The 27,800-nt window shown below is 31.3% G+C and overlaps 1 protein-coding gene across 1 annotated transcript; it reads right to left on the reverse strand.

Annotated features, from left to right (window-relative positions):
• Window positions 1-94: 94 nt before the first annotated feature.
• Window positions 95-25,617, reverse strand: LOC127708486 (carboxypeptidase D-like). The gene is made up of 9 exons (XM_052213373.1): window positions 25,198-25,617; window positions 22,878-23,083; window positions 15,188-15,346; window positions 14,449-14,612; window positions 7,324-7,457; window positions 6,714-6,853; window positions 6,344-6,476; window positions 5,433-5,638; window positions 95-4,150 (listed from the first exon to the last, which is right to left on the reverse strand). Exons 1-9 carry the CDS (start codon window positions 25,442-25,444, stop codon window positions 4,061-4,063), a joined length of 1,479 nt encoding a protein of 492 aa, XP_052069333.1. The 5' UTR covers window positions 25,445-25,617; the 3' UTR covers window positions 95-4,060.
• Window positions 25,618-27,800: the final 2,183 nt, after the last annotated feature.

Raw genomic sequence — 27,800 nt, forward strand, 5'->3', positions numbered from 1 at the left:
TGGGCATCAGCAATAGAAAAATGAATAAATAGAAGTATAGCTATATCACTCCAAACGCTCTGTGGCAGTAATTTTTCAGTAAATAAAAACTGAATTGCAAGAAATATTTTAATGACAAACACAACAACAGGTGGGATATAACAGTTTGTAGAGGAGTATAAAGAATTAAATAATAATTCCTGCAGTTTCAATTAAACAAATTTTCTCATTTTTTTTTGTTCAAATGTTGAAAACTTTGACATATCACAAAATTAAAAAGTGTACACTTAACTTATAAAAAAAAAAAGATTGTATACATTGGATTTGAATAAAATTCTTATCACCTGCATTTTGTTCATTTGTAGTGAACTTTGACATAAATTGTGATAGAGATTTATTATAAATTTTGAAGAAAAAAAAATATATTAACTATGAAAATTTCTCTGAAAGTTTACTTGAAACTGCAGGAAGTATAATGAAAAAAGTACAAATACAAGTAAAAAGTCATAATTGTCAGTACATATATCAAAATATAAGGTGGGTAATGTTGACCAGTACAGAATTCAGAAAAAAAAGATTACACCTGTCTGACAGCAAAACAAAATCTGTTGAATTGTTCATTTTAATTTCTGGATAAAAAAAAAAACATTAATTCAATGAACTTTATGACATTAATTTCTTGTATGTTGGTCTGCATATTAATTTAAAAAATAAATACTGAACTAAACGAATTGTTCAATAAGGCCAATCTTCACCTTGAAGGTTAAAAAAATACATACTTTCAACACAGCAAATTTAGTGTATTTGTCTGGCTTTACATCATCTAAATGTTTGTCAGCAAAACTGGAAACTGGAAAATTAATCTTTAAAACAGCTGTGATGCAAACAGTGATACTTAGACAATATAGAATAAGGAACTGCCAAACTAAATTTAATGAAAGCTTAAATTAATAAAAAATACTTTTAATTGCAAATTATAATTCTGAACATATAAATGAGATTCAAATGAAAACCAAAACTGAATAACTTGATAAAGAATATAGTTACATATCACTATTTAAATAGAAATTAATGAATAGAGGACACCATATATTTTGTATAGGCGTAAAAGATGTAAAAATTTGAGGCAATGTAGATTCTGTAGTTATCTGTAAATACAAGATACAGATATTTCTCTTCTTGCTACATTAAAAAAAATTCTAGATTTGAAGTTGGCAAACCTTTAAGCTTTGAAAATCGTCGTAAACAGAGATATCATAAAATAATATTTTTTTTAATGATGATTGTTTCTGAAAGTTTTCAGGAATGTGTTGCATTATAATCACTGAAGGAAGATTTTAACCACATGTAACATTTTTATTCACTGTAGGAAGATTTCAACCACATGTAACATTTTATTGACAGCAAAACTGGGAGACCCTCATTATTCTAGTAACTAAAACAGGAATGTTACAAATATTGTTCGCTTCGCCCATATCACATAAAAATCTATTCAAGATTAAAGAACGACTTCAAAGATTTCTGTGGTAATTTAAAATGTACATTTAAAACAAAATTATATCATTGTTTTGGCATTTGCACTGAAGAAAGTAATAATTAATAAAGGAGTTAAGATGTTACCTACCTAACATTTAACATATAAAGCATGGATTATAAAAATATATCATGTTTTGACTTTTGAGTCTTAAAAGATCTCATTTACATAATTCTTAAGACTTCATTCACTGCCAGACCAGAAAACCTGCACAAAGAATTCTGACCTGCTCAAAACAAGTTTTTATTGATTATTTTTAGTTCAAACATTTTTATAATGCATGCTGCGAAGACAGATGATTTGCCAAGTTCTGAAGAGTTTCTTTGAAATATTTGAAATATAAGTGAAATTCAGGTGTTGAATTTCTGTCGAATAATCTAAATAAATTAGATTTTTTCAAAATGCTTTACTTAGTTAAACTGATATTGATTCAATCAATGTATAACTTATCCTTTCTTTAACAATTTCACAATTTAAATAATATCATGTCTTTTAAATTCCCCCTAAAAAACAGTTTTAACAGTTTAATTTTCATCAGAACTTGGCGAGTTGAACAGATAAGACATATCATGCACATATTGTTCACACATCCTCTTATCTTATTTTTTTGTTGATGTATGAACAAAAGTGTTTAATATATTATAATACAAGATAGTACATAATGCAGATGGGATTTTTATCCCATTTTTACAATTTTTCTATTATTTTGGAATAAATAAGTTATCTTGAAACCATATACCCATCTGTTCAACTTAACTGATACGTAACTAGTCACTAATAATGGAATGTCAACATCAATTCTGGCTTCTCTCTTAATAAAACATCTCAAGTTGAGGATTATTTTCCAAATTTAAGAAAATGTTTTTAATTTTTTTAGTTTGACTGCTTACATTATGTATGCCAAAGAGTTGAAAAAAAGCTCAACTTGAGAGATGTTTTATTTAAGATAGGCCGATTTACAAATTTACCAAATTAATACTACCTGCATAAAATCTGACAAATCTTAACAATTTGAACACTAATTTACCTGTTTTGTAATCTTTCTATCATTTTTGTATAAATATAAATGTATAATTAATTGTGTAGCTTTTTACAATTAAAAAAAAAAGAATATGTATATAAAAAAATATAATAACAACCTCATATTGCACTAACAATGGAATTCTTCAATAAACTAGTGGCTCCAAGAGCCTGTATTACTCACATGGCTTACAATTATAACTTTGATTCACGAAAGGCAACTTTTAAATAGCAATAGTTATGTAATTATGGTCATGTTTGGAAAAAAGCTAATCTAGGATTTGCATAGGAGAAATTTAATACAATTTTTGTTCATTTTATCCTTATGTTCCATTTTCAGTTATATGATGGTTGCTTAGCAAAATCCTTACATTAAATTCTGAAACTGAACAACATATCCTTGATGATTTGATTCTAAACTGTATTGGACTGATGACAGATACTAAGTGATGGCAATAGCTTACACTGGCACTTTTGACCAGGTGAGCTAAGAGAAAAAAATCTGTTTAATTGTAAAGAGAAGAGTAGAAAACAAAATATCTTACAACTTAAAAAATGTTATCAATAAATCTTCAACAACCTAATCATTTAGGTTGTCAAATGGATTTCTAGTAATTAAAAATCAATAAAACCTTCATCAAAGATTTATTGCACTAAGTGGAATTTCATTGTGTATTACTTTCAAGAATTTGTGACAAAATATCTTACTACCATAACACAGTTTACATTTCACCATTTTATGTTTATATCTAATCCATTCAACTATAATGTTGACCATTAAAAATTACCTTTAATAAAAAATTAACAATAAATTTTACCTAAAAATTGTAATACCTATGAATTTCAAGCGTTCAATTAATTGTTGGAAAACATTTCTATGGAATGTGAGGGGAAAAAACAGCTTGGAATATTTTGGGATTTCTAAAACAGAATAACAAATCATTTTCAGATCAAATTTGCTGTGTCTATGAGTAATGTACAGGAATAATATTTTGTTTGTTATTTACCCTGAGGATTAAGTCACATGCAAATAGATTCAAATTTCAGTAGGATATTTAGAGTACAACTTTTGGTTGGTTTCTGTATTTAAAATGACATGCTATTTTCAAAATGTTTGTCATCTTCAATACATTTTTTGATATGATAACAGCAACAATGTCAAAATCAATCTTCTGACTTATTTTGGCTCTTTATTTGTTAAATCAAAAACAAACTAATTAGATAGCAGTAAACCTTTCTTATACTTTCTTTGGATAGTTTTAATTTTTAAATATACAATTATTCATTCTTAGTTTTCCAATATTATTTCACAAAGTTATGATTTTTAGAGGTGCATGACTACTTATTTAGTAACATGCATGATTATTTTTTCTGTAAAAACATCTTTCATTTCTATCCTCTTAAATAACAGACTTTTGGAACTATCAAAAGGTAACAAGAAAGTTTGATAATAACTTTTCAGATCTAATAGAATACACCATTATCCCAAAGAAGGCATCATTTCCATATAGATTTCCGACAGCAGGTTTATCTGTAGCGTCTTCCGAAGTACCTGAGGATAAGGTCTCGTAACCTGTCCACATCATACTCCTCGGCTGGATACTCTCCGTAGAAGTCCTACAATATGTTTAAACAAATCATGATAAGACTTACTTTTGAATTCATAAATGCTTAAGTTGTGGCTTCTTTTTTTTACAAAGGAAACACAAATTCTGTTTTATTCGACCAAACTGGATCTCTTGACGCTATATCTTGCACTTAGCAATGTGTGTTGCAGCTCAAATGCATAAAAATATTTAAAAACAAAAGCTTTCTAGACAAATCAAATAATAAAACATTGTTAAAGTATTCCTCATTGCAAAAGGATTTATTATCCTTTTTGGTACTTATTTAGCATTACCTGACTACAAGGATGACCCGTTTTATCTAAAACTTAAAAGATGAGATTGTGTAAAAAATATGTCCATATCTTATCAGCTACAATGCTAGCATGAATATTTTTGCAGTTTTCTAAGTTATTAAGAGCATTACCCCTACAATCGTTCATCGATAGAACTCATTTAAATCTGCTTGAACTATCATTGAGAAGGATCTTACATATCCATAACTGATGAAATGTTGATTTGCTAGATACCTAACAAGGTTATTGCTGATATATTTTAAGACATTATCAATCATGACTCCTACAAAAATTCATCAAAAGGACTGTTTTAATTTTAGTTATCCATGAGACTGATGATTGATGGTTTAAATATACTTATTCCAAAATTTTAAATGAATCGGATATTACAAAATGTACAGTTTTGTACAACATGTTGAACTATATTTTTATGTCTATGACCTAATCAGTTGGTGGTATGGACATGATACTAGTTTTGCAATAATACCTTTTTTAAACCATGTTACATACAATAAAATTAGTACTCCAAACTCCAAAATACATACTAGTACAACACAAAGAACAACTTTTAAACAAATGGCAACATTTAATTACAAAGCAGCCTCTAAGAGAGTAATCTTAATCCAAGTAACTTAAATATAAAATATTTCAGAGAATATATTTCTGATGTTTATTATACAGTTTGATGATAGTAAGAAACCTAACAACTACTCAAGGAACTCTTTAACAAGAAATTTTACAATAGTCAATAGAGCAAGTTTTTATTTGGACCTACCAGTACTTTTGGTGTGAAGCAGGTAGACTCTGTGGAACAGCCATGTCAAAATCAATAAATAATTACAAAATATATCAAAGAACTCGTGCTAAACTATAAACCAAGTCAATGTAGTGTGAAATTGACCTATTCTTTATGAAAAGCTGTCAGACACCCTAGATTCATTACCGTACTAAGTTAATTATTTGAAGTGCTTAACAAATATCTCAATCACATATACTTACCCTGTTATCAAATGCAGCATCACCATCTTTGATTTCTGGTTCCAAGTTCCCGTTAACTGGTGTCAGTTGAAAGTCCCTTTCTACAGCTTCAGTCATTGGCTTATTTTGAACTTCAACAAATTCTTCCATGGGGAGATAACCCTCCTTCACTACCTTTAGTTTATACTTTCCATCAATCAATAGTCTGTAGTAGTCACCATCCTTGTCTGTTAAAGAGCACCAAAAAGTATCATTAGATCAGGGTAATGGGTTTAGGTCAATACCTATGAACATATTAAAGACTCAACAAACAAAGCAAATTTTGTCAAACTTAGAAAATCAAATCCAAATTTAGGTGATTTTAAACTCTTGAGATAAGAGGTCAGACTAAGTTGTTCAATTGTCACACAAAAAAGTCTGCAATAAGACATGTCACTTATCCTAAACACACTATCCCAACTCTTAGCTTTACACCTAAATGCTATTGCTTAAGGTAGAAGCTGTAAATTACAAATTTAGACAATTAGTCCTATGTCTGATCAAGAAAGGGAAAGTTAAGTTTTAACCCAACTGACAATTAAGCTGTTTTGAGTAAAATGAGTGTAATTTTCTTCTGGTAGGATGCTGTTGAATACTCTAGATACACCCTTATATTAAGAAATATAATTATAAATCACTTCCTATTTTCACATGAACTCAGAAGTAAATTTAACTCCAGTCAATAATTGACTTACCTGCAGTCATTGATACAAATTGTACTATGACAGCCCTTCTAAAGGTTGTTGAAAAATGTCAAACAAGCAAAAAAAGCTCATTTTTTCCTTTTCTCATTAGCATCATAATAAATATGTAGTATCATTGAAAAAAAGTTTTCCAACTTCAAAAACTGTTACTCTTTTTAACTAACTTGACCTATTTTAAATCCAACTTACTTGTTGTAATATCATGATTGATGTACTTGACATCATCACCTCCAGCGACCACTTTGTAGACCTTCACTGAGGCATTTCTTATAGGTTCTCCTGTCTCTGCATCTGTAACAATCCCTTTCACTCCATCATGCACCTAAAATTTAAAGTCAAATTAATACTTGGCCAACACACTCAGAAACTGAAGAAAGTATGAAGGAATTTATGTTAAGTTTGTAAATGATTTTAAGTTTACATATCGATCAACTCCTTCAAATTAGCCTTCAACATTTTAATAGTCAAGTGTTTAAATACTCACTGAAATCAATATTGTTGTTTATAAAACTGTTCAGGTAATGTATATTCATGTACCAAAAGTAAGACAAATTTGTACCTGAAGCATGTAGTTGATAAGTGCCTCTTTGTTCTGGTGCCAGTAATCTTCCTCCTTTTCAGGTACTGGGAACTTGTCACAACCTAACTCTAGTGTGATCTCAAAACAGTTTGTTTCAAGGAGATTGTAATCTTGCATTCCTAAATTACAAAAAAAAATTGTCAAATTGGGATTGTAATTCTGAACTAAATGTGTTATTCTGCAATCCTGCAATAGCAACATAGTTTCTGTCAGGAAGATTCATACATCATTACTAAGTTTGTCTTAGTAAGACCCTTACAAAACAAACAAAGGAAATTTTGACCTTTGAATTTGCTTTCACATTTTTATCAATCTATCTAGAAGCATCCCCCCTTTTTTATGAATAAAATCCCATAACTCAGAAAAATAAAATCTAAAATTTATAAAAATCGAAAGGGAGCTTACGTCAATAGATACAATCAATTCAAATGTGTATACCATAATACGTCCCATAAACGGGATTATGAAAATTGCTTACATATTTGCTAAAGGCATTTAACATGTTTAAAAAGTTTTCTTGGGAGATTCATAGATACAATTCCAACAGAGGTTTTTTGCAAACAAAAAATAAAACAAAAAGTGTTCATACCTCCTGGAACAGAGTACCAGTTAGCTCCATTAGTAATACCCTCTGGGAACAAATCATCCCCTGACATATCACATGGTGTACGATTTTTCTTGGCCATTTCTGTGTGATATAGAGAATAGGATTCTGCTAAAAACCTGAAAGAGACAGAAAATGCATATTAAAATAACACACTGTACAAACCAAACATATATCAAAATCTGACAAGAAATTTTTTTGCTAAGAAATATACACCAATAACTTTATATATATATATATACACATTGTTAAAATATACTTTTTCACTCATTTGGTCTTTTGGAAAATGTTGTTTGTGCTGTATTTAGACCCCTCTACCAAGAAATTTGTTTTGCATGCACACTTATAATAAAATGCTTCGCTGGGGCGCAGCTTGATACGACCGCAGAGGTCGAACCCTGAACAGTTGGGGCAAGTATGGACACAACATTCAAGCTTGATACAGCTCTGAATTTGGATTGTTATTAAATATTTGACACAGCATAGGTTTCTGACACAGAAAGAATGTGGTCTAAGAACTTGAATTTTTTTAATTTACCTATTATGGTCCAATGTCCAAAATCAAAATACATGGTTAGATTCAGCATATCAAAGAACCCCATATATTCAATTTTTGTTAAAATCAAACAAAGTTTAATTTTGGACCCCAACTTGGACAAACTTGAAAACTGAGCCCATAATCAAAAATCTAAACACATGTTTAGATTCAGCATATCAAAGAACCGCAAGAATTCAATTTTTGCTAAAATCAAACTAAGTTTAATTTTGGACCCTTTGGACCTTAATGTAGACCAATTTAAAAAACATTACTAAAAATTAAAAATCTAAATACACGGTTAGATTTGGAATATCAAAGAACCCCAATAATTCAATTTTTGATGAAATCAAACAAAGTTTAATTTTGGACCCTTTTGACCTCAATATGAACCAATTTGATAGCGGGGCCCACAAATAAAAAATCTAAGTTCATGGTTAGATTCAGCATATCAAAGAACCCCATATATTCAATTTTTGTTGAAATCAGAAAAAAGTTTAATTTTGGACCCCAATTGGACCAACTTGAAAACTGGGCCCATAATCAAAAATCTAAACACATGTTTAGATTCAGCATATCAAAGAACCGCAAGAATTCAATTTTTGTTAAAATCAAACTAAGTTTAATTTTGGACCCTTTGGACCTCAATGAAGACCAATTTAAAAAACGGGACCCAAATTAAAAATCTAAAAACACGGTTAGATTTGGCATATCAAAGAATCCCAATAATTCAATTTTTGATGAAATCAAACAAAGTTTAATTTTGGACCCTTTTGACCTCAATATGAACCAATTTGATAGCGGGCCCACAAATAAAAAATCTAAATACATGGTTAGATTCAGCATATCAAAGAACCTCATATATTCAATTTTTGTTGAAATCAAACAAAGTTTAATTTTGGACCCCAATTTGGACCAACTTGAAAACTGGGCCCATAATCAAAAATCTAAATACATGTTTAGATTCAGCATATCAAAGAACCCCATATATTCAATTTTTGTTGAAATCAAACAAAGTTTAAATACTGGACCCTATCTTGGACCAACTTGAAAACTGGGCCCATAATCAAAAATGTAAACACATGTTTAGATTCAGCATATCAAAGAACCCCAAGAATTCAATTTTTGTTAAAATCAAACTTAGTTTAATTTTGGACCCTTTGGACATTAATGTAGACCAATTTAAAAAACAGGACCCAAAATTAAAAATTTAAATACACGGTTAGATTTGGAATATCAAAGAACCCCAATAATTCAATTTTAGATGAAATCAAACAAAGTTTAATTTTGGACCCTTTTGACCTTAATATGAACCAATTTGATAACGGGGTCCACAAATAAAAAATCTAAATACATGGTTAGATTCAGCATATCAAAGAACCCCATATATTCAATTTTTGTTGAAATCAAACAAAGTTTAATTTTGGACCCCAATTTGGACCAACTTGAAAACTGGGCCAAAAATCAAAAATCTAAATACATGTTTAGATTCAGCATATCAAAGAACCTCATATATTCAATTTTTGCTAAAATCAAACAAAGTTTAATTTTGGACCCTTTGGACCTTAATGTAGACCAATTTGAAAACTGGACCCAAAGTTAAAAATCTAAATACACTGTTAGATTCGGCATAACAAATAAATAAATGTGATCAAAGATTTTACAAATCTAATGCGCCATTACTGTGCAATTAAAGATTACTTCTTGAAATTTTTCAATATTTGAAATTTGAAAAAAAAAATAATATTTGAAGAATAATTCTTTTTAATTTCTGAAATCTGAAATGAGAAAAAATTGACCTCCCACAATTTCTTTTTATCCCCCCCCCCCTTTTTTCCCCAAAAAAATTCTTTCCCTCAAGATATGGTCATAATCTCAATTCAAATTTCCAATGGAGTTGGCAACCATAATTACCCATTTAAATTTACCATAGTGCTAACTTAATCTATTTTATAATAGAATTAAAAATATAGTGTCATATCTTTCATATGGATTTTTTTGTAAAAAAAAAAAAGATGCAACATTTGCAGATATTTTTACTGGTCTTCCTTTATAAATATGCATTTCTTTAAACATAATTTAAAAGCAGTGTAAGGGAAGTAACCAAAACGTTGTATTTGGATTACCTCCCTTAGACTGTATTAAATTATCTTTATTGTTCATTAACCATTACTTTATACATAATTTAAAAGCAGTCTTTGGGAGATAATTTCAATGATGTATTTGATTTATCTCCCTTACACTGCTTTAAATTATGTTTTGTACTAAAGTATTTGTCCATTAACCAGGACAACCTTGTTTTTCCCCCTTTTTTGCCCCTAATTCCTAAACGGTTTGAGCCATAACCCCCCAAAGCAAATCCTTACCATCCCTTTGTGGTATGGAAACTTGTAGTATAATTTCAGAGAGATCCATACACTGTTCCACAGTTATTGTCTGGAAACTAGAAAATGCTTATTTTTGGCCCCTTTTTGGCCCCTAATTCCTTAACTGTTGGTACCATAACCCCCAAAATCAATCCCAACCTTCCTTATGTGGTATTTAACCTTATGGTCAAATTTCAAAAAGATCCATTCGCTTAAACTAAAGTTAGAGTGCGAAAACCAATGTGTCTTCGGACGACGACGCCGGACGACGACGACGACGCCATACCAATATACGACCACAAAATTTTTTTGCGGTCGTATAAAAATTGCGGTTTTTATCCAACGCAATCATAGGTTTGAACGTTGTTTTCAATTGAGACTTGTATATATGTATATATATATATATATATATACCATTTAATATTTCATATTGTAAAAAGACCAACCCCGATGAAGACTATTTGTTGTTCTGAAATATTTGTATTTCTATAGGATATTATTTCATCTTTAACTTATATATCTTTTAACATTTTTTTTACTAAAATCTATATAATGTATAATTGATCCTGTTTATGTAGCATCCTAAGCGATCAGATACCTACTTACTTTGAATCATTATACATATATATGATCCTCCTTCTTTCTTATGGCCAGTGTAAAATTCTTATATGTTAATTGTACCCGTAGGTACTAATGTGGTTATAAAAGTAATCCAAGCCTTCTTCATCTCTATGAAGTGAACTCAAATTAGCATGCAACAAACATGTTTGAATTATTCAGTTAAGTATTCCATTCTGATACTAATAAAAGGAGACGTGACACGATTTAAAAAAAATTTTTTTTTTATATTTAATTGATAAATATTAGTTTTAATACATATTTTGTACAATTTTGCTGGTCAAAAAACCTGATCAATCGGCATTTTTTAAGTCAAAGAATCCAGCGCTTGTCATAATGAATGATTTTTAATTAGATAACGGTCACGTGATCGTGCTTACGTCAGTGGTTACAAGCTGGGAAAATGTCTCTTACTGTGGTAACAATCCGATCGGTATTGTCTGAAAGATCGTCGTTGTTGGACTTTTCGCATGAAGAATTAATATCCTTTTCTTGGTTATTTTCCACACACAATGGCTCAAATTGATGAGGTCAATTGTCTCTGTAGTTTGTCAGTAATCGGGAAAAGTGCTTTCAATACCGTCCATAGTGTATCGACTTCATCATATAGGTTTCCTGATGAATAAATTTAATAAACCGCTTTCCTCATTTTTTATTTATTCAAATAAAACTACTTTTAATCATGATTCAAAATATAAATTTTATTATTGATGATCAAATTGTTCTTTTTTCTCTCTGTTACCAGGTTACGGTTAAGTTATAATTATGTGTACGCCCGAAGCAGAAAGAAAAAAAAAGAAACGATAGTAAAAGTAAAATTATGCGTTCGCAAAGGGTACGTTTTTTGTTTTGTTTTGGTTATGGTGATACTTTTAATAGGTATAAACTATCACCAAAAGTTATGCATATATATTTTTTGGTTGGAAACCATACATCACGCCAAGGATTCGTATAGTGACAAATCCTTTATCACACTTTTTCTGCATTAGGATATTCAATTAACAATTTTATTACTTTCCCCCTTTTTATGTAAACAATTCAATTCAATATTTTATTTACGTCTCACCTTATGTATAAAATTAAACAATACAAAACATTTATTGGAGGCTGTTGTATTAGTAATTAAATTTTGACACCTATAGCATGCTTGACCAGGTGAAAGGTAAGAAGGCATCTGTAGTGTGATTTAGTCGGGTGTTATGTTATTTACCTTGAACTACTGTAGTCTTATGTTGAAATAATTAATATAGTTATATTACACTTCTAAAGTATGCAATTCCATCCAAACCCTTATAAATCTAACTTCAAATTTAAGGAATTACACAAAGTAAATTCAAGTTCACACATTTCCACCCTTCTCTTCCAAATATCATTTAGCAATCAATTTGTTTATTGCTACCAGCAAAATGCTTGAGTCCAGGAAAATATTCACAACTTAATATTTCTTCAAAAAGGGGTCATTTGAATAGATGTTAAATTTTCAATCGTACTGAACATGAAAATGTTTACATGTTACATACTTCAGTCTTCGAATACATGAATTATGTATTATTTGTATTTGGCTTTGATCTAGCATACATTATTTGTGCGTTATCTCTCTATTGTTTTTACGTTAGTGGTTTCTGTACTTCGTACCGATCTTTTGAGTTAGACTGGTTTTTATAGTTCTTATGTACTGCTGTAAGACCGCTATCACACGTTTGGAGGGGGGGGGGGTAGGCGCTCACAAACATATATCCCCCCACGACAAATTGTGAATGTGCCTGTCTCAAATCAGGAGCATGTATATCAGTGGTTCATGTCTGAAAGATTTTTTCTGCGGAAATTATTTTGTTATAAATAAGTTAGTTTTATCGCTAAAATTGTTTCACATTTTCATGTTGAGAACTTTTATAGCCGAATATACGGTATGAAGTTATAGACTTGCAAGCATACAGGAATATTACTTTTCCATCTCAAGAAGTCAATTAAAAAAATGCATCTGTTATAAACCTTTTTATATCTGCATATTCTTAAAAGCAATAAAAATAAGATCTATATACAGGTTGTCTGTAATTAGTTATCAACGCTGGTTAGGGTATTTAATTGGTGGTGCATAGGGTATTGTATGGTCGTACTACTTGCAGGTATTCATTAAACATCTTTGTACCTGTATTACTGTGACAATAATATATTCCAATCTCACATGTGCCCTCGGCAAAACCAACATCCAGGATGTACACAAAGAGCTTATGAAGTAATATTGCGTAATAACTATATCTTATCAATGGCGTGACACCTGAAGCTTGCAACTTCAAACGAGACCTGAAATTGCGAAACTCAGTCACCTGTACCGTTCACCTGTGACCTATGATGAACTCATGGCATGACGCCCGAGACCCCAACTCTGGATTCCTTATGAAAGTGGGCGGAAAGAAGTGTAATTTGGGCTTGTTAAAAAATCCTATCTTTACACCTTCTAAGTCCGCGTGTCATTCGAAAAACAGAAAATATCATGTCAATATATATATTCTTTTTAATTATATTGTTGAATCCATCGGCATCACACATACTCATTTTTTTATCACTGTCATACGTTTTGTTGGATAATAATCGAAACTAAATTTGCGCTGTACCCATATGTTTATATGAATGAAAGGAACCACTGACGTAGTAGCCTCGTTCTGAGTGACTTCCGGGATGGAAATATGCATATTTGACAGGTCGATAAATCGTTGCATTAAAATCTCATTAAAATACATATTTTAACAAATATTTGACACTTATATTGCTATCGATGTATTTTTGGGGAAAGTTAAGTATAAATAAACATTTTGAAAAATCGTGTCATGTCTCCTTTAAGGAATCGTATAACAACAAAGACTGTCAAAAATTTACCTGACAGCTGAAGTAAACAATCTTTGACAAAAAAGTTTATAGTATGTTTATCTTACGATAAATTTGTCAAACATTTAGAAAAGAGAAGCATGCAGGGGATTATCATAAAAATATGGGAAGTGGTTTGATTGCCAATGAGACAGCTATCCATTAAAGACAAAACAAAAATATTCATTTCGTCGAAAAGTAGGATGTTTTTGTGTACACTCAAGTAGTAACAAAGTCCTACGTAAAACAGCATCCATAATTTGCACACATAAAGTTCCTTCAAATAATGTAATACCAGTCAAATATAATAAATATTCTCAGCCTTTTTTTAATAAATAAAGGCTACTTATTTATTTGAGTTGCCCTTAAGCATGAGCTGCAACTTCTAATTACATGTATACAACAACCTACTCAATTTTTAAAAGTATTGCAAACAGCTTAGAATTTTGCTTGTTGTTTAATGTACATGTACTGGCAAACATGTTGACTGGCATGTAGAATCATCATATATAATTTTGAAACTACACAATCTGAAAGTGATGGTGGTGATGTATTCGTTCATATTGATCTGGTGGTTTTGAGGGAGAAGTGATTTGTTAATTACAGATATTGAACAGACAATGGACAGTGGATGTCAAAATTCACACTAGCCATATGAACCTGTATGATAATAAAGGATTTAAGAGAAAGCATTGAACGCTTTACTTTTGTAGGTAACAACTTTACCTGAAAGTTTCATCATCTGGAGTTTTAGTGTAATGATGTGCAGATTTGTCTTTGGTGGCATCATATGGATAGTTAGCCACTAAATCACCTCCATGTAAGTTAGATGAGAGTACAAATGGAATTTCATGCAGCCAGATCATCACAGCCTTAGTTTCAGGTTGTAGCTGTAAACAAGTAAAGAATCACATTATTTTCAAAAATATTTTTTGTGGATTTTTTTCATAATTGAACAGCTGTTTCCTGCAAGTCAAAGCAAAGCAGAATTCTGAAGAAGCTACCCTGGTAACATATTCTAACAGAAACCCAGCAGCGTCTAAGTTATTACATTATTGTAATATTTACTTTTACTAATATATGTTAAAATATAAGCAAAATGGTGTTCTATATGCATATCTGGTTACATATTGTTCACTTAAAACAAATATTATAAAAAACAAAAAATTATCTTGTTTAAATACTACATTTAGCATGTTTAGCAAACATTTGGTTCGTAGAATGTTAAAACTGATGTAAATTATAAGACAGTTCCAATACAGTTAACTCAATGCTAAGTTTTCTGTATACTTGGCTAATAAAAAGAAATTCACTAATTCATATGAGTTATAGAAGTACACTCTCTGAATGCTTCTACATTCAAACTGATCGAAGAAATTACTTGTCTTTTTAACTCAACTTCAACATACACCTTTGATTAAGTGTCTTAAAGTTGTACAAATATGATAGAGAAATATATGTATACCCCTGGTGTGTCCAGCGCTACTTGATATGGTTCCATGTGATTATTCTTTCCTCCAGTTCTCTCATTTTCGTAAGCAATTGCATTAAGCTTTGGGAAGTTACGATTTAAATCCACATTATTTGCATTAGCTCTACCTTGTAACCAATTTTTTTTTCCATTCTGAAAAAAATAAATTGTATAACATCTTTAGAAACAAATGATATAGTTTGTCTTTTTATTATGTAACAGTATTGCAAACAGTGAAGTTACTAAATACTATTTACAGCTACTTCATCATTCATACAGCTCTTGAGTACATTACAATTTGTTACTGTGTACTGTAACCTCTGGTTAACAAAATGGGGTGTCCTGGATATTTTGGAACAAACAGACAAATACCTACTAGTATACTGTATTTCACATGGCTTTTTTATTCATAATATTTATCCACATTACCAGTATAGAAAATATAGCAATCATTTAAATTATGATTTTTTATTGCTTTTCTCTAAAAGAGTATTTTGGGTTTTTTTAACATTGCAACAAATGATAGATTTCATGCTCATTAAAATGTTACAAAAATGTACTAGATTGCACATTGCAGGGGCGGATCCAGCCATTTATAAAAGGGGGGGTTCTTAAACCAGGATAAAAGGGGGGGGGGGGGGTTCCTAAACCAGGATAAAGGGGGGGTTCCAACTATATGTCCCCATTCAAATGCATTGATCGTCAAAAAAAAGGGGTTTCCAACCCCCCCCCCCCCCCCTTCCCTGGATCCGCCACTGCATTGGGTAAAGTACACTTATTGTATATGGATATATATCTGGTATTTTGGTCAATTAAAAAAGTAACTACATTACAAATTGCAATAGGGTTGCAAAATAGCACTCAACAAGTGAAACTGCGAGCTACTGCTCACTGATGATACCCCCAGCCCAAATAATTGAGGGTAAACAGGAAGTTGTTGAGTGACGAATCTGAAAACGCATCACACTGTATAGCTGACTTATATAAACACTAAAACCAAATTTCAGAAATCCTTGTAATGTAGTTCCTGAGAAAAATGTGACGAGAATTTTCAACTTGGATGTCATGTGTAAAATGATATAAGTGTTCGGTAGGCAGGAAGTTGTTAAGTGATGAACCTGAAAACGCTTCACACAGTATAGCTGACTCATTAAACCCCTGAAACCAAATTTTCAGAAATCCTTGTAATGTAGTTCCAGAGAAAGATGCGACGAAAAATATTCATGGGAAGGACGGACGGACTGACGGATGCACGGATGGACAGACAGACAGACAGAGGTAAAACAGTATACCCCCTTTTTTAAAGCGGGGGTATAAATACTGCTATTGATACATCCAATCAGAATTTGCATAAATAGGCAAAATAAAACTAGAATGTGTCTGATGACACGAATGGCCCAGCTCAAGCTTTGGAATTTTCCAAGATAAAAAGGGGCATCACTCTAAAACAGTACTAAAATGACTCAATGCCCACGTTCAAACTCTGTGTGTTGTGATTTTTTAGCATTGTGTATGAGTTTCATAAAAATTGAATGAGAGAAACTCAAGTTAGAGAGCAGAAACAGAAAAATTTGCAATTTTCAAAGTTATAAAGGGCATTACTCTAGAACGGTAAGTGACTCACTGACCAAATTTGAACTATGTGAGTCTTGGTTCTAAGCATTGTGTATGAGTTTCATAAAACTTGAATGAGGAAATCATAAGTTAGAGTGCAGAAACAAAAATGGAAAGGAAAGAAGGACGGACGGACGGTCAAGGGTAACACTTAATGCCCCCATTGCCTAGTGGCCAGGGATTAAAAAATTGCATATGGTTTAAGTCAAGTTTTCTTGCATACTTATGTTAGCTGTAAGGACTTTTTGGTCGAAAACTTTGTGAAGGATGGGCAAACGGGAAGAAATACATAAATATGTCCTTCCTGAAGTTTACCAAATACAAGTTCTCACTTAGATCTTATACATTTTAGTAAAATTAGTAAATTAGTCTTCACAAATTAGTGAATCAACATTTATGACAGAACATACATTTAATGTGGTCCTACAGGAAATATCTTATATATTCACAAAAAATACATATTAATTTTACAGAGGAGACGCCATAAAACCAATCTGTTATATCAAAGCTATTTATAGATATGTGAACTTTTAACATGTTTAAAGTCAAAAGATGTAAGTTGTAAAAAAATTGTATCAGCCATTTTGTCAATTACTGCTTAGGAAGAATGGTCACTTTGAAAACCATTACAACATTAAAACATAAATCTTGCTTCTTCCCATTTATGGTTATTGCATGTAAAACCATAAATATAAATTTTATATGTCTGCAGAAGTTCAACCCTTGTTTTTATCTTCTCAAAAATAGATTTTCTTCATGACATAATATCGCAGCGCTTAAAATCATCAATAAAGTTATTTCAGATACATGTAAACACAACAATTACGGTATTGTACCAAAATGACATACTTTTGCACTAATAAAAAGAAACAATGATTAAGCAGTATCATATGTCTGACTCCTATTTCTATCCCAAATCAAACAGATTCTTTAAAAATATTATCAGTTCCAACTCCTTTAGGCAAAGTTGAGCTTAAATGAATTTGGTTATTCATTTAGGCCTCTTTTGATCATTTAGCTCCTCACATGCTTAGGTAAATGTACATCCTTGACCTTCAATATTTTGGGGGTATGGGTGTTACTTATGAATGTCAATCAAGAAAAGCACCTTACACCAAAAATTATTTTAAAGTGTTATTTTCATTCATCTTGTGCAATTATTTCAATAAAATAAACTAGTGCCATGTCAGTCAGATAAAAAGGAATTGTAGTCCCCTTCCCCAAACCCACCCACTCTATCTAATTTATCTTTAATCAATGATTGTCATCCTTATAAGATATTAAACAAGAATGATTTTGCTTGAGAAGTTACACTTCTAAGGTTGACATTATATGATGAATCAAACAAATGCCTAAGTTCCACAATTAGACACCTTAAACATATTTTATTGGAATCAGGGGTAATGTCCCTTTAGATTGTTACACCTGAATAGGGCTTGGCAAGGGTGGAAATTAAAATACATTTCATTATTTGTTTACAGCATGCTTTTGTGTGTGTTACCATCATGCGATTCTTATCTTTAACCTTGAACATATTTGTTCCATAAAAAAAGTTTGCAGTCATAACTTGATAAAACCAGCAGGTGTTATTTATATACATGTTTGCTGTACCAATATGCAATTCACATAAATAATTTCTTTGAAATCAATTTATCCGGTTTAAAGTAAGCCACTGCTAGAGAACATGACAAATCATAGAATGACAATCTTCAAGTCTATGAGCTGATATTTTTTCTACCCTCCACTACGGTAAATACAACGTACTCTTTTTAAAACTAATTCAATAATAAAGTTTTTTATGCTATTTAAAAAAAAACCAATAAGGATTACATTGTTAACTCACACATTTGTTCATACAGTGTGTCTCGGATTTTTAAGCTACAATATAATTATTGTGTAATTCAAAATTCCTCAAATATCTCAATTAAATACAAATGTTTCAACATCAAAGATTTAGAATTGATCCCCTTATAATATATGGTGTGAAAAAGACCTCTGACATATGACTGACTTCAATATTTTCCCAATGATTATAATTATTATTCTTTACAAACTAGATCAGGTTATTGATTTCCACCCACTTCATCGACTATAGCATCGGAGAATCTGTCATTGTACAAGTAATTGAAAGGTTTCTTTAATTATCAATATAAATCTACTCTTCTGAGAACTAAATAACCCTAAATCTTTAATATTATCAGAAGACCACATATTAGTAAATTGAACATGCTGCTATCTGTCTGATACAGATATATTTATTTTTATGTAACCTATGGTGAAACTAGGTAACTTTTTCACATGAAAACAATGTAACACATTCATGGAAATTATCTCCTATACCAGATAGTGGTAGATATTTACATGTCTCTCAAAGATACTACATTAAAAATGAACCAGAGGAATTAGAAACATGAGACGTGAAAATCCTTAAATGAGTACAGAAATACCTATCATGTTTCAAGCTTAACTGGGCTAAGCATGTCAACAAGTGAAAGTTGAACCATTTCAAAACTTTAAGCAAATTGTAGACACTTATTCTTGTAATTAATATAAATGTGCTGGACACAGTAATATTCTAAACAGTCCCTCATATATAAATGATGGCAATAGCTCGAAACAATCTATTAAGAACAAATTCTTCTGAGGAATTCAAATTGAAAATATTTGGGTCAACAGTCACTTTTAGTCCTTTTACCTTCTATTATTTCAGAATCTGAAAAAGCAAATTCAAATCTCCTGCAGGTTATTTCATAAGAAATTTGAAGATAAAAGAAACAAGCAAAATCAGACGATAAACATGATAAATAAGTTATAACCACTAATAAAGTTTATGATCCAAACTACTAACTAGAGGCTCTAAAGAGCCTGTGTCGCTCACCCTGGTCTATGTGCAGATTCAACAAAGGACACCACTCTCCAACATTTTAGACAAGAATATAATTCATGACAAAAATCTCTGTTTTGTTGATCTTGTATTGCTGATCATTTAGTCTGTTTAGTTTCTCTCTATCTTCTTTAGTTTTTGCTCAAAACACAAAAGAGGGTAAAAAAAATACTCAATTAAGGGAAATCACTCCTATGAAGAGTGACAGTCTACTAACTATATAGGCAAAATTTGACTAGTTAGTAGATCTTGCCTTGCTGATCACTTTTGTGATTTAAAATGTCTAGTTATCTATTATAATTCTTATCATATAAGGCAAAATGCAAAAATGTGGTAAAAATCGTCATCAAAGGGCAATAACTCTTACAAGGAGTCGCCTGACTATTTCGACCATGAGACTTATTGGTAGAACTTGTCTTGCTGATCATTTTTGCTATTTAAAATTTCTCTCTATCTATTATAGTTTTCAAGATAATGGGCAAAACAAAACAAAAATGGTATCATTTAAGGGCAATAATTACTTCTATAAGAAATGACATATATAGATTATTGGTAGAGCTCAACATTCTGAACATTACTGCTCCTGTCAGATTTTCTCTATTTATAACGGTTTTCAAAATAATAGACAAAACTTCCATTTTACCCCTATGTTCTATTTTTAGCCATGTCGGCCATCTTGGTTGGCAGACAGGATCATCAGACACAGTTTTTAAACTAAATACCCCAATGATGATTGTGGACAAGTTTGGTTAGATTTGGCCCAGTAGTTTCATAGAAGATTTTTGTAAAAGGTAACAGACGACGACAGACGCCAAGTGATGAGAAAAGCTCACATTTGGGACAGGTGAGCTAAAAATAAACCTATCTACACTGGAAAAATAGATGTATCTACACCTGAGTATAGTCTTAATAGAATTTTGTAAATGGACTTATTTCAGAAGTTTTAAAGTACCCAGTACGTGTAAATTTACTATTCAAATTGTTGAACAATGGGCAAAAATCCAAAACAAATTATTACGAGTTAAGGACATGCTGCATACAAATAATGGCATTAAATTCAAATAGATATAAGAAGATGTGGTATGAGTGCCAATGAGACAACTCTTCATCCAAGTCAAAATTTATAAAAGTAAACCATTATAGGTCAAAGTACGGTCTTCAACACGGAGCCTTGGCTCACACCGAACAGCAAGCTATAAAGGGCCCCAAAAATTACTAGTGTAAAACCATTCAAACGGGAAAACCAATGGTCTAATCTATATAAAAAACGAGAAACGAGAAACACTTATGAACCACATCAACAAATAGGGGAAAACCAATGGTCTAATCTATATAAAAAAACGAGAAACGAGAAACACTTATGAACCACATCAACAAACGACAACTACTGAACATCAGTTTTTAATTTTGCAACACCTAGCTATATATATAGTACATTGTGTATCTGTAACAATTTTCCCTATAAAAAAAACCTTAGCAAAAATATCTGAATTTACAGTAAACAATATTTGATATAACAGGCCGTATAAAATAGATCATACATGTATGTTAGAACATGTAGAAAGTCTGGTTTCAAACAGTCTTACTATCGCTCTGTTGTACTGTCAAAACTACACTTTTCAATCCTACACTATCAATTTCCATCAACAGGTTTCTTGTCCATATTAAATATATCAGTTGACCTTGACAGACACACTTTTAGATTTAGATTGTGTAGGATTCAAGATATCGAGTAATGTTCTTGTTTTGCCAGGCAAGTTTAAACTTATAGTATGACATCTGTTATATAAATGAAGGTTTGCAGCCTTAAAACCTGATTTAAAGTATCGCTATACCTTAAGAGCTATGAAAACAGTTCTTGATCAAATTTTTAGTTTAAACAATAATTTGCTTTAAAAATAGATAAGGTTGAGACATTTTTACATTAATGTTTCAGACTGTTCTGGTGATATTTTTTTAAAGACATTTCTGTCACAGTATGGTAGTATCTTTATGTGCTTATTTTTTTTAAATACACAATACACAATGATTAACCAACTTTCACTCTCTACATGCTCTATGATATTTTGGTTAAAATCAATTACCATTAAATTTCTTCACTATAAAAATGTTACAATGTAATTATTCGGTTAGGGATAATTGAACTTTACTGCCATGTTATGTCTTTGGTACATTTAATTTAATGACAATATATCACTGACATGACTAAAAATAAGCCACAGTATGCCTACACAAAGTGATAACATATATCAGAGGATTAGCCAGACAACATATATTATATTTCTCCTATCTAACTTTCCCCTAGCAAAAATATAGACTTTGGCCTTGTCCAGTATGGAGGACAATATAACCAGTACATGACTATTTTGATTAACTTGTGTTGTGACATTACTGTCCCAATGTTTTTTACTATATCATCATCTTTTATTCATACATTTTTTTGTTGTACTATGGCAAGCTGGATTTTTTGTATTGGTAGGTTGCTGTCTCACTGACATTTAAACAATATTTTATTCCAAGTAAAAGCAAACAAAACGACTCAGCTTATCCATTTTTCTTTTTCAGTATCTATCAGGGTGTTCAAAATACTTATCCAGACACAACTTTGTGCTTTTAAGTACAAATGAAGTATGAGGTATATTGATTTAATCTAAGTTTGAGAACTTGACCATGACCATGAACTTTGAGACAGACAAACCAAACTATCTATAAGCCCGGCCAGAAACAGGAAAATATTATACCAAGTACATGTACACGTATCATGCATATTGTTAAAGACATTTAATAGTTCAGAGACAGGCACAACCTTTGATACAATGTATATGTATAAAAAGGTGTTAATTTTTGTCTTTTTTTAGGGTTTTTTTTGTGTGATTAGTGCCAATCTGATGAGCCAATCCTTTTCCAACTGATTTTTTTATAGTTTATAAATATGATGAGTTGTGGTTTGATTGCCAAAGAGACAACTATCCACCAGAGTCCAAATGACATGGATGTAAGCAATTATAAGTAACTGGTCACAGTATGGTCTTCAACAATGAGCAAAACCCATAGTGTATAGTCAGCTATAAAAACCAGGCCATTCAGAAATATTTTTGCTTTGCAATTTTCAACATTTAAATTCAGCCTCCTTTCAATGACAATCTTGCTGTATCCTGTGCTAATATTGATTAATTTTTTTTTTACCTCATCTCTTTCCAACTCATTGGCCAACTCGTAACCATCTGGATTCATTGAAGGCAGGATATGAATACGAGTATGTTCAATTAGCCAACTAATTCTGGGATCATTGTCTTTGTTCTCACTAAGTAATGATACCAAAGCTAGTAATACTTCTCTTCCAACCACTTCATTTCCATGCATATTACCAACATACTTAAACTCTGGTACCCCTGCAAAATAGCAAAATTTTATTTTATTCAGTAATTCTATAAAGACAAGTACATTATTTATTTACCAATCATGGGCCCTTATCAGGCAAGATGCATAAACATCATAATACAATGATTATATTATAAAACATGCAAGACAAGTACATGTACATGTAATACTGCTATACAAACCACCTCCATGAATGCATTTGAATAAAATGACATGTGGGATATATGTCAATGAGACTGTAATAAGTAGCCTGAAATACATGTGTCCTTCCTACTTAAGTTTGTTTGGCCGATTCACTTGATTTATCAGAAACATATATATACATGTACATGTAGAAATAATTCTATAATACCAGTATTATACATAACATAAAAAAATATGTATATACTGTTACAGATTTTGAGACAAAAATTTGTCCAATTGAGGGATATGGATAAATCGTACTTTATACAAACTCTGATTCAAACAAAAAATTCTCTGAAACTGACATTATCAAGATGCTTGATTTCTTGACTGACAACATATTTGATACATTTGGAGGACATCTTTTTCAACAAACAATCGGAATTCCTATGGGAACAAACTGTGCTCCTCTTCTTGCCGACTTGTTCCTTTATACATATGAGGCTGACATCATACAGGAACTTCTTAGGAAGAAAGAAAAGAAGTTAGCAGTATCCTTTAACTTTACTTTCTGCTACATAGATGATGCTCTCTCACTAAATTCAAAATTTGGTGACTATATTGAACACATCTATCCCATCGAACTTGAGATAAAGAATACAACAGATACAGTTAAGTCTGCCTCATATCTTGACTTACATGTACATGTAGAAATTGACAATGAGGGTCATTTGAAAACAAAACTTTACGACAAAAGAGATGATTTCAGCTTCCAATTGTGAACTTTCCATTTTTATGTAGCAACATTCCAGCAGCTCTTGCATATAGAGTATATACCTCCCAGTTGATACAATATTCCAGGGCTTGTATTTTCTATCATGATTTCCTTAAGAGAGAGTTGCTGCTCACAAGGAAGCTATTAAACCCAGAGTTCCAAGTGGTGAAGTTGAAATCATCCATTCTTAAATTTTATGGACGCCATCACGAGTTGGTTGACCGTAATGGAATATCCGTTTCACAGATGACAGCGGATTTGTTCCAATTGTCATAACTACAGTTCTGTCCCCTTTTCCCCGAATGTGACCTACCGAATTAGACTTATTACTGGGTTTGTACTAACATGAGCAACACGATGGGTGTCACATGTGGAGCAGGATCTGCTTACCCTTCCTGAGCACCTGAGATCACCCTTAGTTTTTGGTGGGGTTCGTGTTGCTCAGTCTTTAGTTTTCTATGTTGTGTTTTGTGTACTGTTGTTTGTCTGTTGGTCTTTTTCTTTTATTTTAGCCATGGCATTGTCAGTTTATTTTCTACTTATGAGTTTGAATGTCCCTTAAGTATCTTTCGCCTCTCTTTTTGAGCTAAAATAAAGGATACCCCATATAGTGAAGTCATCAATATATATTGACTTACATCTAGAAATTGAAAATGACACTCAGTAGAGAATTAAGTTTAACCACAATTAGATGATTTAAATTTTCCCATTGGGAACTTTCCATTTCTGTGTAGCAACATTCCGCTGCTTTATATGGATCAACTATACATATCTACCAGTCATGAGCTGACTTTATATACCTATACTTTAGTTTCCCATCATGATTTCCTTTATAGAGGGTTAATGCTTACAAGGAAGCTATAATTTGAACAAAAGATTTCAAATGGTAAAGTTGAAGTCTTTCCTTAGAAATTCTTACTGATGAAATCATGATTTGGTTGACCACAGAAATGTTCTACTCATTGTAGACAAAATCTTGTGCTCTTTCTTTTGCTTGCAACTTGTAATTATCAAATGTGACTTAGCATCAAAATTTTTACTAGCAATGAGTTGCTAAAAATTTTCTGCAAAATTACTGAGCATTGAGAGCTTCAAAACTGCTATCGTGCACCCTCAATAAATCAACAATGCTCTCTCTACTGTTGTATTAAAGTCAGTATTGGTATCTACAACATATTCATACAGATACACATTTTAAATATAAAATTAACAGATTGATAAACTTACCTGGTATATGTTTTCCTGGGTTTTTGGAAAATTCTATCACAGCAAGGTCTAGACCATTTACTGATTTTTTCTTTAAACTATATTCTTTGCTTATGTCTGGAGCATTTTCGTGCGCTGCTTTAAGTACACGTCGAAGGCTGTGAAAGTCATGATTGCCAAACTCGAAAAATGAGAACGGCTTTGACACAGGAGTTCCGCCGTAACATATTGCTGGTATGAACACCAACACATGTACAATATTTATCATATCAACCTACAAAACTTCCTCCTTTCTGTGTCTGTAAAAATGTAGCAGAATGCAGATGTTCTATTTTCGATCTGTCACTGAAGAGAACTTTGTGTTTACTCTCACGCACCTGCTTATGTTTATGAATGAATGACGTTAATAGTGACGTAAATTGTTTGTGAAAGGGGACCTTTATTCATCTCAATAAACTGTGTGTGCATTTTTTTTTCAAACTAACATGACTAATAAAAATAATTATTTATGATCATTTATCAATCTTATTGAAATTATATTAGTTACTGAAAAGTGTATGGACAGTTTGAATAGTCATTGTAACAGCTTATAAACTGGCATGTAAAATGATGTATCCCTCTTTAACCAAATTACGAATTTCTTTGTTTAGCACACAAAACGAATAAAATTCAGTAATGCAACGGTGGAGCGCATACAAGTTGAAAAGAATATATATACATATCAACAATAGAATAATTGTATCCTAAACTGTATATTATATATGATGTTGCAGTATATGCAAGGTTGTATATATGTTCCGGACCATATGAGTATTTGGACCATACGCGTATGGTCCGTGTACCGACCGTGCGAGGGCTGTATAGCCAGTCAAGGTCGTTAAAAACTCCCATCATCATGGTCCGGGTTATTATTATGATGAAAGTTGAACAGTTACTTAAAGTAACTGTTCAACTTTCATTATACTTTTAAATGCATAAGGTATGACCCTTCAATGTGCCATAAATTAAGAGTTGACTTACATAATCATTTGGGGTCCGTGTATCACTAATCAACTCAAAATTTCAAATTGTTTTCAAATTTTAGTTTTTTTGAAATTTTGATCAAAGTTTTAAAATATCAAAATTCCATTTTTTTTTTAATTTTGAAAATTTCACCAGATAATTAAAATTTTGAAATTATAAACTTCGTTTTAAAATTTAATAGTTTAGATATTTAAGCAAACTTTTAAAATACTGAACTGAACGTACAGTTTTGATCATTTCGCTTCTTGAAAGTTTGATTTCTTAAAATTTTTGATTAAAATATAGGAAAGGGGGAAAGGACTAAAAAGTGGATATCTGTTACAAGTGCGAAACGGAATAAGAATGGAAGGAAACGAAATGAAATTTACCAAAACAAATCAAAACGAAAACAATATTATCTAATACTAAATACGATAAAAATTATAAAACAAGAGGCTAACTTGTGACCTACCGAATTACTTAGTGCCAGGTTTGTAATAACATGAGCAACACGACGGGTGCCACATGTGGAGCAGGATATGCTTACCCTTCCGGAGCACCTGATATCACCCCCAGTTTTTGGTAGGGTTCGTGTTGCTCAGTCTTTAGTCTTCTATCACGGTTGTGTTTTGTGTACTATTGTTTGTATATTTTGTTTTCTTTCTTTTTTAGCCATGACGTTGTCTGCTTATTTTGGACACATGAGTTTGAATGTTCCTCTGTTATCTTTCGCCCCTCTTTTTTGTTTGATCCACAGGGTGAAAATGAAAAATATGTTTCTATAAATCGAAACAATAATTAGTAAGACCTGATTTTGACACACTTTGAAACTGTAACTAAATGAACAATATGCAGAAATTACTTGTCGACTTTGTGATTACTGCTATTTTTAAATTGCGAATAAAAGGAAACGGAATAATTGATTTTTGGCTGAATTTTAAGTGGAATTCAAGGACATAGATTTTGCCTTAAATATGTATAGTATTCAGAATAAGATGAAGCGAAATCATCAAAACTGTACGTTCAGTTTAGTATTTTTAAAGTTTGCTTAAATATCTAAACTATCGAATTTTAAAACGGAGTTTATAATTTTCAAATTTTAATTATTTGGTGAAATTTTCAAATTTTGAAAAATAAAAAAAACTGGAATTTTGATATCTTAAAACTTTGATCAAAAATCAAAAAAACTAAAATTTGAAAACTTTTTGAAATTTTGAATTGATAAGTGTTACACGGACCATTTGGTAATCATTGTTATATGATAAATGATATAAAATGAATTTTATTCACATGATAAAACTATAGGAAAAGTACAGTCATTATTGATTTTTCCTTACGAAACACGATATGTCGACTCCTAAAATAACTAAATATGTAAATGAACCGTTAAACAATAGGTCAACTGTCCTCATAGGTAATTTGGGGCACTGAAACCTCTTTTTGCTCTTTATTTTGATGTTTCGATGTTTTTTAGTAAATTCAAATTTCTTAAATATTTCAAAATATTCAGTTTGGTTAATCAATTTGTTCATGCTCCTATCTATACGATTTTATAATTACAGTAGTTTATACGTGATGCCCCTCTATTCTTATGTCGAAAATAAAAATAGAGGCGCAGCACG

The sequence above is a fragment of the Mytilus californianus genome, unplaced genomic scaffold (assembly GCF_021869535.1).
Source record: "Mytilus californianus isolate M0D057914Y unplaced genomic scaffold, xbMytCali1.0.p SCAF_7, whole genome shotgun sequence".
Classification (NCBI taxonomy): domain Eukaryota; kingdom Metazoa; phylum Mollusca; class Bivalvia; order Mytilida; family Mytilidae; genus Mytilus; species Mytilus californianus.